Source organism: Centroberyx gerrardi, chromosome 5 (genome assembly GCF_048128805.1).
Source record: "Centroberyx gerrardi isolate f3 chromosome 5, fCenGer3.hap1.cur.20231027, whole genome shotgun sequence".
Taxonomy (NCBI): domain Eukaryota; kingdom Metazoa; phylum Chordata; class Actinopteri; order Beryciformes; family Berycidae; genus Centroberyx; species Centroberyx gerrardi.
The window spans coordinates 34,262,254-34,274,085 of record NC_136001.1 but is presented as its reverse complement, the minus strand read 5'-3'; the positions used below and the strand labels follow the sequence as shown (position 1 = coordinate 34,274,085).

At 43.2% G+C, this 11,832-nt stretch overlaps 2 protein-coding genes across 2 annotated transcripts in view; one reads left to right on the top strand and one right to left on the bottom strand.

Annotated features, from left to right (window-relative positions):
* Positions 1–11,832, top strand: part of LOC144539338 (nuclear factor 7, ovary-like) — a 258,340-nt gene that overhangs the window by 217,806 nt on the left and 28,702 nt on the right. The gene's annotated exons all lie outside the window — the stretch shown is intronic.
* Positions 880–7,543, bottom strand: cyc1 (cytochrome c-1). The gene is made up of 7 exons (XM_071897193.2): positions 7,422–7,543; positions 5,314–5,504; positions 4,405–4,531; positions 3,201–3,358; positions 2,626–2,786; positions 1,809–1,909; positions 880–1,457 (listed from the first exon to the last, which is right to left on the bottom strand). Exons 1-7 carry the CDS (start codon positions 7,500–7,502, stop codon positions 1,353–1,355), a joined length of 924 nt encoding a protein of 307 aa, XP_071753294.1. The 5' UTR covers positions 7,503–7,543; the 3' UTR covers positions 880–1,352.

Here is an 11,832-nt window from a genome sequence, read left to right as displayed (position 1 = left end):
TTGTGTGGAAACGTACCTGTTGTGACGGATATTATGTGTAAAACTGGAAAACAATAAAAAGTAGACTTCACTCAGTAGAGCTCAAACCTCCACCAGCGCTGAACAATCCTCCAACTGTCACAGCTGCAGCCTCCTTCATGTTTATTTGTCGTTTGTCTTCAGGGTTTTAAAGTTGATTTTCAAAGAAAACAGCATGTGAATGCAACACTGGTTAGCAGCCAACTTGGAAGCTCCAGATACCGGACTTTCATGGCCGCACATGAACACAGCATAATAGTTACGGCAAAAAAAATCTCATCTAATGGTGGCACCAAAATTTAATCAACTGATCCAAATCTGTTCGTTACTCTCCAAGATTTTTTGCCAACAGAGAAAGAGACAAAAGAGAAAACATCGTCATTAATAGAAATATAAGTAACAGAATGTGTAGTCAGATTTGTATCAGGACCAAACAATATTTCTTCCATTTCTCACCATCCAGACTTGGAAACGATCAGATTCACTTTCCCACAGCTGCTCAGGATTCACACCTTCCACTCTGGGTCAATAAATGCTGAATTCATAACCGCCAAGTGTTCATTCAGTACACCAGTTTATTAAATATTTACACAACAAAGTGTAGATGCAGGTTCTACTATTCGAGTCACACAGACAGATCAGAACGGCGTGCGAAGCGCTGGAGAGGCTGCAGGAACGTCGGTGAGTAATGTGTTTCTGCTCCCTCCTCTAGCTGTTGGAACAAAACCCCCAGACAGACGCTTTTCCTTTAAGATAATTTATTTTGTACAGTAAAACAGAGGTTCAGAGGTTGCATTTGATCCACTGAGGCCCCTGACAGCAGAGGATGGACAGACGCGCACCCAGTGTGTTAGCGTACGGTTTTTAGGGCAACCATTTCTCAGCGCGCTTCTTCGTGTGGTTATTCAATATCTTATAAAGATGGATAATCAATCAATCAATCAATCAGTCATGAGCATGTGTCCCATACCAGGATGTCAGGATGTGAGATGGTAGCAGCCGTCACCCGATGCAGATCGAACAAACATGAACTTTGGGGGAGGGGTGCGTTCAAGAGCGCCACAACTCTCCGAAACAAACGTACACCAAAATATTCCAGATACAGGAAACATCTGCCACACAAGTCGTTACCATGCCAACAACTAAAAAAAGGCATTTTTTTCCTGTAGGAATAAACATAGTATATACTCTATTTCTCTACCCCTCTTAGAAAGGCATGTGTGTGTTGGTTGTTTTTGTGTCCGGAAGGAGGGAGGGAGGGAGGGGGGTGGGGTCGTTGAACGCAGCCTCTCTGGTACGGTTAGGCTGAGGTCGGGGGTGCGTTTGTTTTCCGTCTACTTGCGGGGCCAGTAGGCGATCTTCCTGCTCTTCAGCACAGACCACCTGTGTCTCGACATGTAGTAGATCAGAGGGCTGAAGATGGCCGCGCCCATCAACATCTGAGAGAGAGAGAGAGAGAGAGAGAGAGAGAGAGAGAGAGAGAGAGAGAGAGAGAGAGAGAGAGAGAGAGAGAGAGAGAGAGAGAGAGAGAGAGAGAGAGAGAGATGAGAGAGAGAGAGAGAGAGAGAGAGAGAGAGAGAGAGAGAGAGAGAGAGAGAGAGAGAGAGAGAGAATGAGTGTGTGTTTTGTCCTACCTGCATTTGAATTGGTCATTTTCTGCCTCAGTGTGTGTTATGTGTCAGCTCTCCTTTAGGCCCATGCATTTAAACACAGCTGTACTGAGAGTGTGTGTGTGTGTGTGTGTGTGTGTGTGTGTGTGTGTGTGTGTGTGTGTGTGTGTGTTCTCCTACCTTTAGTCCCATGCGTTTGCGCTGGTCGTGCTCTGGCTCGGCAGCCCACCTCAGGAAAGTACACACATCCTTAGCAACCTGGCTCATGGTTGCAGGGGTTCCTATGGCAACACACACACACACAACCATCAGCATGGTTACAATAACCCCGTCCCTCCTTGTTAGGGATGGACAAAAGAAGGAGAATTCTCGATTAATGGAAATGGAATTATAAACAACTTCTGACATCCGGATATATATATATATCTTTTTTTTATTTATTTTTTTTATAAATGGACACTGCCCAATAATTGCTAAAATTATTAACTTCAGCAAAAGAAAAAGCAAAGTCCTGCTTAAGACACACTGGTTAGCAGGCCCTTTTTAAAATAACAAACACTGGGCATCAGTGAGTCAGAGGAAAGCCCCGTCCTGAAAGCTCCACAGCGACTTATTAAGACTCGTTTTGGAGAGAACTACTCTGCTGAACAAGATGAGCTTCACTGAAGTCAGCTGTGCATCCACCAACACAACATCCACTCTGTTGGAGGCAGAAACTAAAACCGGTTCCAGAGACTTAAAGCTGGTTCATGCAGAAACGGACGTGACGGAGTGTGCGTGGTCAAAATGACGTCATTCAAAAGACAAACCAGACATTATGCAGGAGTTATTGTGATTGTTGTTGGTGGATGCAGAGAGCAGAGAGCAGTTTTCAGGCTCGCTGTCGTCATGAGCAGCCCAGGAGGAATGAATGCCGAGGTACACAGACAGCAACAGACCTGACAACGGAAAACAGGGTAGTACACACACACGCGCACACACACTCTCTCTTGCTTACCATCATCGTACTCCAGCACCTCGTTGTAGATGGGCGGGGCCATGCCGATGGCCTGGCCGGGGAAGTAGGGGTTGTAGTAGAGCCCCTCCCTCACTGCCACTCCTGCTGGAGGCTCACAGTAACCTGTCAGCAGGCTGAACACATAATCCTCTCCTCCATGTCTGGGGGGGCGGAGCAGAAAAATCTCATTACAAATACAGACCCAACACCTCTGGCGGCCATGTTGGAGGTCCTCAACTTTTGGCAACATTTGGAAACAAATCCACCTTATCACACTATTCACTTTTACTGAGAACGTTACTGAATGGATCTACAGCCACACCACAACAAGCTGACTCAGCTGCTCTCTGTTTCTAGCTGCTTGATACAGATTTAGACTTTATTAACTAACACACAGTTCTACATGTTCCTCCATGATGGAGACATGATGGAGCTGGTAAGTAAACATCAGCATGGACTCTAAATATTACTATAAATCAGCTAACAGTGAGGTTGATCATTCAATCAGTCAAGTCACGCTAAACTGTGTATTTTACTTGTATTTGTAGCCCGATGTGCGCACTGCACTATGTTACCTGGCGTTGACGATGTAGCTGAGGTCTGGGGGCAGCGCTCCGTTGTTGGCGGCGCGGGCGGCCTCGGGGTTCGCGTACGGCTTGGGGAAATAGTCCGACGGCTTCCCCGGCCGGGTGAACATCTCCCCGTTCTCATCGGGCCCGTCCACCACCTCAACCTGAACACCACACAGGAGAATCCTTCATTTATACAGGGAAGGTGTGCCGAGCGTGCGTGGCTTGTTTTTCCAAGCTGACTTTCAAAAAGTGCCGTCATTTGTTCTGTTTATTGCTTATTGCTAGGACCCAAGAGAAATGCTGCTACACAGCCTGGCAGTTCTTCTGGTTCAGGTCAGAAAGTAACGGATCAAACTGTAAGCACGCTTTGTGTGAAACATATTTTAGCAAAGGATGGAGATACGATCAAACGCTAAGCACTTTCCATTGATGTTGAGTCACAAAAAAACACTTGTACATGTGTGACAACTGCTGCCACTTTGACAGCTTAAGCTGGACAAAGTCAGCACGCTTGTCTTTTTACCAGAAACCTAGAGAAATAGCAGCCTATAATAAACAGTTGTTCCTGCCTGTGGTGGCAGCTGCGTAGCGAGCCAATCAGCAGTCACTTTAGTAAAAGAACGGGCACGGTGACTGGATGAAAGATGGCATAAGATTAAACACTCAAGTACCGAACTTTGGCACCCAGTGTTTGAACATATTTTCAGTGGTACTGGCATGATCCGGTTGGTGCCAAGAAAAGCGTTAAGCAGCCGTGTGTTTGGGAACATTTAGAAGTCTGTCTAGTCCTTCGCTTCATATTATAAGAGAGAAACTTCCACAAACCTTATTCCTGTCTGATCTCTACAGAGGAGGATTAGGGCCTCATGTGAATATGTATTTGAGTTCTGAGGATAAAGTCTGAATTCTGAGGATAAAGTCTGAATTCTGAGGATAAAGTCTGAATTCTGAGGATAAAGTCTGAATTCTGAGGAAGTCAACACAAGTGTTAATGTGGAGTTTCCCTTGGGGGTTCAGTTGGGCACCAGCGGAGTGAAGCGGCTGCTCAGGCTCTCCTCCTCTCTATTTTGACGGTTCGGCCCCTGGGATATTATTTTATAATATCGTGATAAAAACATATCCTGGCAAAATGTGGAGACATCATATGAACAAACTGATATCACTGCACCTCTCTCTCTCTCTCTCACACACACACGGTGGGTCTCACCTCCTCAGCGATGGCCTTGACCTCGGCCTCTGTGTGCGACACTCCCACCAGGTTTCTGAAGGCCAGGTACTCCATACTGTGGCAGGCTGAACAAACCTGCTTATACACCTGGTACCCACGACGAACACTGGAGGAGGAGGAGGAGGAGGAGGAGGAGGAGGAGGGCAGAGGAAGACAGAAGGTTAAACATTAGCATGTTCGCTACATGTGTCTGCACAACACACTTTAGTTCAAACGTAGGCTCATTTGCACATGAATTCTCACAAGATCAGAGTTTACGCATTACTTTTAATTACATTTAACGGTCACACTGACCCCCTACTGGGTGTAAAGTCTTCATTCAAATCAGATCACTGAACTGATGAAGAACCAAACTACCGTGTCGGCTGCCTGACTGAAATAAAAACATTTTCCCACCCCATTAGTGACAGAGTGGCATCAGGCCTAACTACATCACTTTTATCCTGTTGAAATTAACAGTTAATCCACTTGATGTCACTATTGCTGTCTGTTTTAGTGGCATCTAGTTGTATGCACAGATTTCTGTCTGTGGTTGTAGAGTATGGGAGACAAACTACAAATTGTGCAACTGCACAAAGACACACCTTCACTGTCAAAATAACGTGTAGTGGAGACTTTACACGCTAACGCTAACTCACGATCGAACGCAGGTTCAGCTTGGTAACTGAGACAAACACACTGGGAGACAAAAGGATGAGAGAACAACTCCTGACTCAAAATCTGTGCTTCTTCCTTGGCGGGAATTTTAGTTTTGGTCCCAGTTGTGGTTCTAGAGCAAGCTGGAGCTGAAACCACTGAGACTCTGTAGGTACCAGCTGTGTGTGTGTGTGTGTGTGTGTGAGAGAGTGTGTGTGTGTGTGTGTGTGTGTGTGTGTCCATCCATCACACCTAGCATGGTCCAAAGAAGACAGAGGTCCGCCGTGGCTCCAGGGGTAGTTAGGGGGGTGGAGCTCCAGGTCGGAGGCTTTGATGGACTGGTGCAGCATCAGGGCAAGCCCCGCCCCTCCGGCTGTGACCACGCCCAGCGTCGTCAGAGCAACCTTCTTGTTCCGCGGCAGGCTGGCGAAGGACATGTTGGCCTAGGGAGGATGACAGAACAACCAAACAGCAGTGTTTATACAAAATCCATCATAATAGAACTTTATATCATTCATAAATTGGTGCAGAGACATACTGACAAATTACAAAGTTACACAGCACAACTGGTCCTCACATTCAGTGTAAAGCAACAGTCCAGCATATACTAAGGCCAATGTAAAATCCACTTTTTGAATTAGTGGTAACCTGACCCCAGATCTGCCGGGTGTCCGCTCTCCTACAACACAACCACATCACAGGAAAAGCTCCAGCAGGCTTCTTTCAATTCGAAATATGGCTGCAAATAATAATACAGATTATTTGAGGACTATTGATTATTGGATTATTTAAGACACTGCCTAAATGTATGGATACTGTCAGTGCATCATGTTATCGCTGCCTGTGGGTTTTACATGTACGCTCCAGTCCTCCTTATGAAACTGCCCTTCCATCAGTGCTTTTGTAACCTGGCGACAGGCATCACGTGACAGAGGCCTTCAGCAAAACACACACAGCTCAATCTCCAGCCATAAAACCATACTGGGGGTAACGTCGCGCGAGTTTGGGTATTTTTGTTTTTTATTTATTCCTTGAACCCAAGAAAATGTTTTTAAGATTGTTCTCCAGACTTTTTTGCACCATTATTCATTAACAGAACATACCTGTTCTGCTTATAGGATACATAACTCTTACCTGACACTGTGCTTTAATCAATCTGGCTCACACCACAGGGATTTGGGAAGGGGTACAGCAGCATGTAAGTGACCTGTACTTCTTCCCCATATTCTCACCCACAGTCTACTTAACATGTGTTGAAATTGTCAACAGAATGTTAATAAAACCCCACAATCACTTTAGTTTTGGTTCATTACTCTTATTCTTGCTGGGTTTTTTTTATGGCTTTTTATGGCCCCACCTGTGTGCTTCTGTGTGTTCTAGCTATTTGTCTTTTCCCCCTGCTGTTCCCATTACTGCTGCACCAACATGGTACCATATACAACAGCTCCATACAAAATGCTAAATGTCCTGTTCATTAGCTCTTGCACAAGAACAGTTTAGGCATCTGTATTTCCCATCAAGCCGCTGTTGGCCATGCAGCAGTCTGCAGGCTGATAAGACTGTGATGACACCAGGCCCGCTGTCCGTCTGACACAACGACCAGGACATTACAGGTGTGTCTGAGCTTCATGGGGCGTCAAATAACTCATGACCAACCATCTGGACGGTCTGTACCGGCCTCAGGACGGTGTCATGGCTGTCCATCTACTGACAGGTAAATGGTTTGAGACCAGAGGGTAAAACATCAGCTCTGTTCCGCCGGAAGTCCTTTCAGTCCTTGAGATGCTAACTCGTTAGCTACCGTTAGCTGGTCAGCTCAGCAAGTTTGGCGGATGGTGTTTTCACAGAATTTGACCGCTATGCGACACACATGCCAATACTATAACAAATGTTGTCACTACCCCTTTTAACTATTTTAAAAGAAACACACAGGTGCAGATTTGGATCCTTGTAGCGTTCGCTAGGATGGAAGCTAAATGTTAGCTAACCTACTCATTCGCCGGCTGGTTGACATGACATCATTAGCTTAAAGTTAGCTAACCAGCTAGCTAGCTAAGACGAGCCACAATCCTTCAGACTACATTTAGAAATGTCTCGTTTTGCAAGGCTCTTTGAAGCCACGAAGATTCATACATCCTAAGAGTAGTAACATATATGAGAAGATAATGTTACGCTCGCTCGCAGCATCCTAAAAATCTAAGGAAACACGAGTGACCTTGTCTTACCCCGCTGACAGCAACATGGCTAACAGGCTAGCTAGGTGTCAGGACATCAGGGGAAGGTTAGTCCTTTTCTATCAGAAACGGTTTTAAAAGCCTCTGTCCGTGGGTGATCAGTAAGCCGGGTGTCTGTCAGCCTACCTTGGGGGTCTTGATGGTTTTTGGCGTGCTCAGGAGAGCTCTCCCACTCCCCGATAGCACCGCAACTCGTAGCGCCGCCATCTTCTCTCCGGTTGTCTGGTTGAAAGCAGCGGAGCAGCCCGGACCTGCGTCAAGCCAGACACAACACACGCACGACTTCCCGTCAAAACCTTCAAAATAAATACCCTGCAGTACAACAGACTTCCCTGTTACAATTTTCAAAATAAAACCCTTACTGAATATGTGTTGCAGCGTTTTGGGAGTAATGAAGCACCAAAGTGAAAGTAAAAAGACTTAACCAACAATTCTGAAGGATGTAGAGGGATTTTATATGATTGATCTTGTTGTCGTGTACGCCAATATACTTTTTTTTTGTTTTTTTTTCAAAAGTGACACATATTATGCTTGTATTTTGAAGGTACAAATCGCCTAACTTCCGGTATTAGCCTGGCGTACTCTGGCTAGTTTGACGCAACTCAGGAAACTTACACAACCCGAATTTACACATTTTATGTATTGTTATGTAACATATTACAAAATGAATCAAAATATGTATGGGTGCATCGTTTGCATATTTGACCAGTTTGCATATAATAAATTCAGAAGATGTTAAGATTATCCACTGGGAGTTTTTTTTATAAGACTGTGAGGAAACGGCTCCATCCAGCGGCTCCTGAAGGTTATTCATGACATTTGACCTACATTTGTGAAAGTTGCTCTCATACTGTAACTGTCCACTAACACGACCTTGGTTATGAGTACCTCTTATATATTTATATTACCTCTCATGGCCTCATTCTGTCTTTTCAGCATCAGATAATGAGAATAAGGCAGGAGCAGAGCAGGTTTCAGACCGCTGACAGTTTCTGCACCGTGCAGGTTGAGCTGGTGACCTCAGATACCCTCTGAGGAGAAACCTTAAGCACACCAGGCAGCCTGCACCTTCCCCAGTGCTGTGGGCTGAAGGCTTCTCTTTATATTTCACTTTGTTCGCTCTTATTTGACTTTGATTCTTTTTTTTTTATTTTGTTCATTGTTTTACTTAACAATAAATAATAATGCATTTTATTTGCAATGCACGTTTCATTACAAATAAATGTCAAAGTGCTACAGAGTAAATAAGTGCATAAAAACAGGTAAAACAAACCAACAACAAAGATCCATTAAAAGCAACACAAGGAAAGGCCTTGTTAATAGAAAATTGAAAGTAAAAAAAACAAGAACAAAAAACAGAAACCACTTAAAAAGCGCATAAAAAACAAAGAAATAACACAAAGCTAAGGAAACTTTGTTCCTTTTTATGTAACTCTGCCTGTATCTTGACATTATACATTACTGCATGTTGTTGGTTAGGTCTCCTTGGAAAAGAGCTTCTTAATGTTAACAGGACCAATCTGGTCTAAAAATAAACAACTCTCTGTATTAAAATGTATGTGATGAAAGAGTAACACTCTCCTCCCTCAACCACCGCTGTCCTCACATCACCTCTGTGTTGACCTGCTCATCTGGTCCCTGTCTGACTCCATCTAGTGCTTGGCTTGTACTTCAAGTCCCTCGAGTCAGGACTCTCTGAAGATCACTAATCTGGTTTCATTTGGTATGAAAATGAATGTAAAATGTATAAATATAAAAATATGATCAAAAAACCAGTTTCTCCTTGTAATTGTTTTAATTGATTTTAGTGATTGCAATTTTCTCTTACATTTCTACTTATTCTTGTATTTCTTTTTTTTAATCTGCGCTTAAGAATAAGTACACTAGGAGCCAAAAGTTTGGACACAAGTATCTTTCTTTATTTTTACTATTTTCCACATTTTAGAATAACAGTAAAGTCATCAAAACTATGAAATAACACAAATAGAATTATGCAGCGACCGAAAAAGTGTTAAACAAATCAAAACTATCTTATATTTTAGATTCTTTGCCTTGATGGAAAGGCAAAGGCTTTGGAAAGAAATTCATACATAGGATCAACTTCACTATTTATTTTTTGTCTAAGAAACTCATTTCAAACATTTAAGCAGAAGCCTTTAGATCAAAATGGCTTCAAGAGAATGAGAAACACAGAACACTGATACATATATATATATATTGTTTTAATTGACTTTGTTTACGTATTCTTTAGATTTAGATAACCATTTGATTTGTAATAACCCTTTTTACTGGATGTGCTCTTGGCAGCATTGTAAATGAGGTTCTGCCTCAGTATTCGCTAAATAAAGGTTTGGGTTGGAACGTGAAGCAGGACGGTGCTGGAAAACAGCCTGGTGCTCTGTCTCCTGAAGCTGGATAAATACAGGCTGAAAACTGTTTAATACACTTAGTTTCCATGTTATCCAATCACTGCTTGGGGCTTCATTTCCAGTTAACAGGCGTTTGCTAATTTACAAGTTAATTTACAGATTTCCAATATTGTCAAGATCCATGTGACCTTACTAGAAACCCAGCTGGGACCAAAACAGACAAACACCAAAAGTTTTCCTCAACTCCACTGCCACGGTCTCTGCAGAGGAAATAAATGACTGAAATTCAAAGCTGCTGTATCCTTGTTCCTCAGCAGAGGGAAGCACAGCATCAAGCAACCAAACATCAGGAGGGGAAGCCGAGGCTCAGCTCATCAGGACTGATGGAGTCAGACAGCGGTCAGTTTGTTCAGGTTTAATAAGGAGACTAGACCAGTGATTCTCAACCTTTTTCATATCAAGGACCCTAATTTAGTCCACATTAGAGCCACAGACCCCCATTTGATGAGATTTTCTCTCTCTGACCCAAATCTGAGAATATTTTTATTGTCAGATATGATTTTGTTCAGAACTCCATGACTGTCTGTATTGCAGGTAGAGAGATAACAGAGAAACTATGATCAGAACAGACATTCTTCTACATTCTGTAACTGTGTTAACGTCTTGTAAATGAAATAATGCTGAAGTTTAACCCTGGTGGTCCCCGGACCCCACGTTGAGAACCATTGGACTAGTGGACAGATAATGTCCGTCTTTTCCAATAATTGTGTTATTGAGAGGGATTTTTCATATTTTACACATTCATATTCTTGTTCTTAATTCACCGTAACCCTCATTTATTTACCTGATGTTTGCCAAATCCATGATGAGCATCAGGCTGTTTTTCAGCAGCGTCCTGCTTCACATTCTCACTGGGAGCTGACCAGTAGAACCCAGTCTGCTGCTGGTGGACTCTGCAGCCGTCAGGAGGCAGGTGCCTTGCTCCTGGGCATGTTGGCAGCAGCTGTAGAGGGAGAGAGAGCGTAACTCATTCACTTCTGAACTTCTCAGGTCAGCGTTCCTGCTCTAAAGGCTGGATAACACAGATGAGATGCACCTATCGTCGATGTTGGGTCATTTAATTAGAATTTGAATCATTTATTTGACAGGGACAATGCACAATAAATATATTGCACCAGATACAGCTAAAAGATAATTATCTGCCCCTTCTATATATTTAGGTGTACTATGTGCCTGATGTACGATTACTACACTTTATGTATAAGAGGTTGTTGTAAACATCGGGTAGTACAGCAAGTATATGATGCAAAAATTCTGCATAAAAGCCCTTAAACTTGAATAATACACACTAAACTACAACCAGCAAACACCCATCAGAGAAACTGAGACCCCGATGGAAAATATGATCTAAATAATGAAGAATAAGCCTGATGATCCAGCCTGAGATATTTTATGAATAGTACATAAAGGTACACAAAATGACCCTGCTTGTGTGAATCAAATGAAGTTGGTAGTGAGTGTAACTGCAGATGGATGTTTGCTGTTTGACAGCAGGTAGGTAATAAACTATTCATCAGTCCCGGCGGTGGCTCTGCCGTCGGCCGTCATGCCTGACAGGAGCCTTTCCTCACCGCTGGCATGAGCAGCGTGCCGCGCAGCTCCAGTCACTACGACCCTGCACCCCCCCCCCCCACCACCACCACACTGCACTACTACTCACTATTATCTGTTTGTTTATTTTATCCAACATAGTGCAACATTCAAACAGTGCAATAACTATATTCTGTATTGATTCTGATCTTATCTTTTTCTTCTACTGTTTCTATTTGTGTTTGGTTTATTTATATAGGCTACTGTTTTATATATACAGTATACTGTTTTTTATATACTGTTTTTATTGGTTTATATTGTGTTTTATTCTTTCTGTCTTTTAACAAACTACACAAGCAACCACTAAGCTAAATTCCTGATTCCTGATTCTGATTAGCAGCTTTTAAAAAGCCTGATCCCGACTACAGCTGATTTTTATTGCAGACACGCTGCAGCCGTCACCATCTGCCCTGAGCGCTGATACACACGCTGAAATCATAAAGCCTTAGCTTACTGGACTGAACTGGAGTAAAACTACAAGCATACTATCAGCAGTTCTGACAAAAAATATTGCTGTA